Genomic DNA, 4,374 nt, shown 5'->3' on the forward strand with positions numbered 1-4,374 from the left:
GGTTCAACACTCGGGGGAGGCGAACACAAGAGAGAGAGAGAAAAAAAGAAAAAAAAAAAAGGGAAGAGAAAAGGAAAAGGCAAATCCTAAGAAAATCACATATTAATAGAAAAGTTCCACGACAACCCTTACCGAAACGGGTAGGTCGGTCATTGGCACTGGTCAAGTCTGCTGCGTACCGACCGGACATCTGTGGAACTCCTCCTTTTGAGGGGGAAAAAAGGGCACAACGGAATTGAATGACGGAGTACTTTTCCCACCACATTTTTTCCCTCATGAACGGGCAAATCGGTTTGAGGCTGGAAATGGTTCGGCTCTACAGTGGCAGGGTCGTCTTGGCTTGGACTCGTAGGGCAAAATCTTGTAAATCTGTAACAGTGGTATCGTCATAACTACCGTTCACTCGGCAAAAGTGTAGATTGCATTGGTGTTGGTGTGGTTTTTTGGTGTGGTTGCTCCACTATCTTGGTTTTCCTGAAACCCTTTCTTGCTTCGCGGATCGCTTCAAGGATGGACCGGTCCAGGTCGTTTATCTTCCCGGTTCAATCAAGAAATTATTATTAACGTGTTCCGTTCTTTTTTGTTTGGTTCTCTCGGTTCTACGTTTCAACGTTGCTTTGCATTGGAACTGGTTTTAGGGACTAGGGTAGGGTTATGGTTGTGGTCGAGCGTCTTTCGAACGTAGGAGCTGTTATACGTAACGGTCGAATTCGCTGAGACATTTGGGATTTCCGCCGGAGACATATCCAGGAATTCCGTACTACTAGAGCACTAGACACTGGTTCGGCGTATAGACGACGGAATGGAATCCATATGCAGTTACTATCTTTGGACACGAAAGGCTCTAGTCGAAAGGTAAACAATCCGATCTTGCACAAATCCGTGAGGCAGGTCGGCTACTGCACCAGAATGATTTCTGACAGAGACCTTACAGAGAGGAGCCAGGTATCTCTGTACAGATGCGTCCCAGCCCATCATTGGAGGACTGGATCACAGCAGCAGCATTGGGCAGCAGAATCCGATGCAGGGGCCGAAAAACAAGGTGGTGGTGGTGGTGGTGCTGCTGCTGCTGGGTTTGTTGTCTTCTTTCCTTTTTCTTTTCTTTTCATTTTTTTTATTCAATTTTTTTTTCTTGCCCCCCTCCCTTCTTCTGCAGCGGTGTTTGTTTTGAGTGATATATAGATGTCTACATTTTTCAAGTAATTTAAAAACAATAATGTTATACGGAGTGATCTTGAAATTTTGAACCCATCCAACCAGGATACAACCAACGCAGAAGATCCCAAGAACAAAAGAGGGAAAAGAGAAAAAAAGGAATTAAAAAAGAAAAGGAAACGAGGCCCCACGAAAGACTAGTCAGTCAGAGAGAGTCAGGAACCGCCGATGCCAAAACAGCTAGCGCTCACCCATCCACACTAGGCTAGTTTGAGTATCCCCCATCTCCTGACCATCTTCGAACCAACCAACATCCGTCCTCCACCCGTTTGGCTCTCTTCCTCTCTCTCTCTCTCTCTCTCTCTCTCTCTCTCTCCTTCTCTTCTTCTTCTCCTCTTCTCTCTTTTCTTTCCCATCGACCATCTTTCTATCGTTCATTTTCCTTTCCTTTTCACTCTTTTCTATTTCTTCACTTCTTACATTCTTTACTTTCATCCCTCATTCGCTCGCTACAGTCGATCGTTCCACTCTTTTAACGTTCGACTTCACTCTCCCGAGCCCTTCGCTTGCTTCCCTCTGGACGGTGAAATAGCCACCCCCCCGATTTGTCATCGCGACATCGATTCTCGATTCATGCGATTTGATTAACCGCCACGCTTGCGAAGACCCTATATACATTCTACCGCATAAGCTGCCTAGGTCAGCTTTTTATCTTTCCCCCCCGATTCGATTACGTTGACGCTTCTGCGACGCGCTCATATTCATTCGTGCTCGAGGCCTGGAACCATAACCGTTTCCAGCCCTAGCACATCCATTCGTTTGAAACATATATCTCTCTCGCGCTTGACGCAGCTTGAGAGACTTGGACATCCCCTTCGACTGTCGGCCGGATCGTCGTCCTCTCTTTTCTTTCGTTCTCACTCCCATCTCTCAATTGGTCGATTCTCTTTTCTGAACCCAGTTCTACCTTATCTTCGGTCAATCCCTGCAAACAATGTCTTCGACAGACTCCCCTGACCCGTCGACTATGTCGACTACCCCCACCACCACAGCACCGACCACCTCTTCATCTGCCGCTTCCACGCCGTCTCCATCTGCATCCAGTGCCACCACGGCGCCTTCTTCCGCGGCCCGTCGGCCTCAGCGCAAGAGTACTCTGACCCAACAACAGAAGAATAACAAGCGTCAACGGGCGACTCAGGATCAGCTGGTTACCCTGGAGTTGGAATTTAACAAGAACCCCACCCCCACGGCTGCTACGCGCGAAAGAATCGCCCAGGAGATTAACATGACTGAACGGTCTGTTCAGATTTGGTTCCAGAACAGGTATGTCGCACGGTTTTTGTTTGCTACAGACGTTCAGGTTGCTAACGAGCAATTTAGGCGCGCAAAGATTAAGATGCTCGCGAAGAAGAGCATTGAAACCGGTGAGGGCTGCGATTCAATCCCAGAGTCTATGCGCCAGTATCTGGCTATGCAATTCGACCCCAGCAAGCCCGGCGCAAGAGATCCGTTTGGCCGCACAGGAGGCTATGGAACTAGTGGCGCTTACCCGAGCGAGGCCACTCCCTCTGGAAAAGTTGTGATCCATCACTTCACCTGTCGATCGTTGACCATCGGTAGCTGGCGGCGCATTGGGCAGAATGCGATGGACTTGGTCGTCTTCTACTCCCCCGAAAAAGCCTGTATGACTTACTATATCAACAATGACTCTGCAGGATATAAGATCGAATACCCTTTCTCTTACATCAAAAATATCACCTTGGAGTCGGGCGACCAAGGACCACAGCCAAATGGCGCTCCCCCGAGGCCCGGTGGTCTAGTGGTGGAATTGAACCGGCCGCCGCTTTTTTACATGGATTCCTCCAATTCCGGTGGATTTTACCAGTGCGGTGACTTTACCGAAGACCAGCAAGCTAGTCAGATTTTGGTGCACCACCTTGGAGGTCATCCAAAGGTTCTGAGTGTGCAGCTCGCCAAGCTGGTGTCATTGGAGTCGTTCCAGAATCGCTTGGCATACAACAACTTCGCCGTAAACGCGCCCATGTCTCCTCCATTTATCCAACGCCCTGCTTCGCAGCCTAACCAATTCGCACCTGCATTCATGAACATGATCCCGGAAACTCAGACTCACTTGAACCTTCAGGTTCCTCGCGGACACAGGCGTCAACGAAGTCGCTCTGTTCCCGTGGCCGTCGACTTCTCTGCTTTGCAAACGCCTCTTGCCAACTACAATATGCCACAGACTCCAGTGCATTTCAACCATGCAGACTCGAACATTTTTGCGCCAGTTCCTCAGTCGGCGCATCCCTTGGCTGCCAACCTGCGGATTGATACCTCGGCCGCTTACGGCTTTGATCCCCGCACTCACCCCATGTCTGCGACGACGGCGACAGCCTCGCCGTCTGACTTTGCTAGTCCTGGGCTCTTCTCTAACGGAGGACCTGGCGATTCGACCCCTGTCGCAACGACCATGGGAACCCCCTTTAACCTGCCGTTCGTCTCCCCTCGAGTTGACTCTTCCAACTTGGGAGCTCAGTCGGCTTCCCCATATTCGACTGTTAGCCACGCCGATCCTATGATTGCGGATCATTCGCCTCCGCTTTCGAACATGCACGCGTCACAGGAGATGTATGGCATGAGCAACGAGCATCAGCCGAGCTTTGCGGAAGAGGGGATGCAGATGAATGGGATGTTTCCCAAGCAGAACGTGAACTTCACTGTTCCAACGTCTATGGGCTTCGAGGGAAACACTTTTGATCTTCCCATGCAGACCTTGTCCGCTCACACCTCTCCAGGTGTCCAGGGCGACTACCAAATGACGTCTATGGAAAACGCCGATCCGAGTGCATTCGCCACTGGATCGTGAGTCTTACCTGTGCCATGCCGTTCAATTTGAACGGCTCGTGGTCTTCGCTTCTTTCCTATGCCATGTCCAAGTTTCACTTGGCAGGATGGCAATTCTTTTCTTTGATAAGCTTGGCTGCCTTGCGCAAGCCCTTCAAATCACTTTCCAAACGATTGGTATGATGTTGTATCCACTGGAGATACCCAACCTTGACCAGTTATTTTCACGTCCCTCGTTGGAGGGCTTGGAGGGACTGATGCTTTTCAATCCCACCAATATACATTAACGAGGATATATCTTCTTTTTCTTCTTTTCTGATATGCTCTCAGCGTTATGCTCTTCTTCTTTTGCGCTTTTTTTTTTTTTTTTTT

The 4,374-nt window shown here is 49.5% G+C and overlaps 1 protein-coding gene across 1 annotated transcript; it reads left to right on the plus strand.

The window, feature by feature from the left end:
• Positions 1 to 1,942: 1,942 nt before the first annotated feature.
• On the plus strand, positions 1,943 to 4,355 carry BDV27DRAFT_96337 (homeobox domain-containing protein). Its single transcript, XM_032078067.1, has 2 exons — positions 1,943 to 2,481; positions 2,539 to 4,355. Exons 1-2 carry the CDS (start codon positions 2,150 to 2,152, stop codon positions 4,022 to 4,024), a joined length of 1,818 nt encoding a protein of 605 aa, XP_031920204.1. The 5' UTR covers positions 1,943 to 2,149; the 3' UTR covers positions 4,025 to 4,355.
• The last annotated feature ends 19 nt before the right edge of the window (positions 4,356 to 4,374 follow it).

Source organism: Aspergillus caelatus, assembly GCF_009193585.1.
Source record: "Aspergillus caelatus strain CBS 763.97 unplaced genomic scaffold BDV27scaffold_575, whole genome shotgun sequence".
In the NCBI taxonomy this organism is placed as follows: Eukaryota; Fungi; Ascomycota; class Eurotiomycetes; order Eurotiales; family Aspergillaceae; genus Aspergillus; species Aspergillus caelatus.

What these genes read in the sequence shown, in the direction of transcription:
- BDV27DRAFT_96337 (XM_032078067.1), top strand. Translation starts at nt 2,150, where the DNA reads ATGTCTTCGACAGACTCCCCTGACCCGTCGACTATGTCGACTACCCCC. An exon ending in CAGATTTGGTTCCAGAACAG is followed by an intron (nt 2,482 to 2,538) that starts GTATGTCGCACG and finishes CGAGCAATTTAG; the next exon opens with GCGCGCAAAGATTAAGATGC.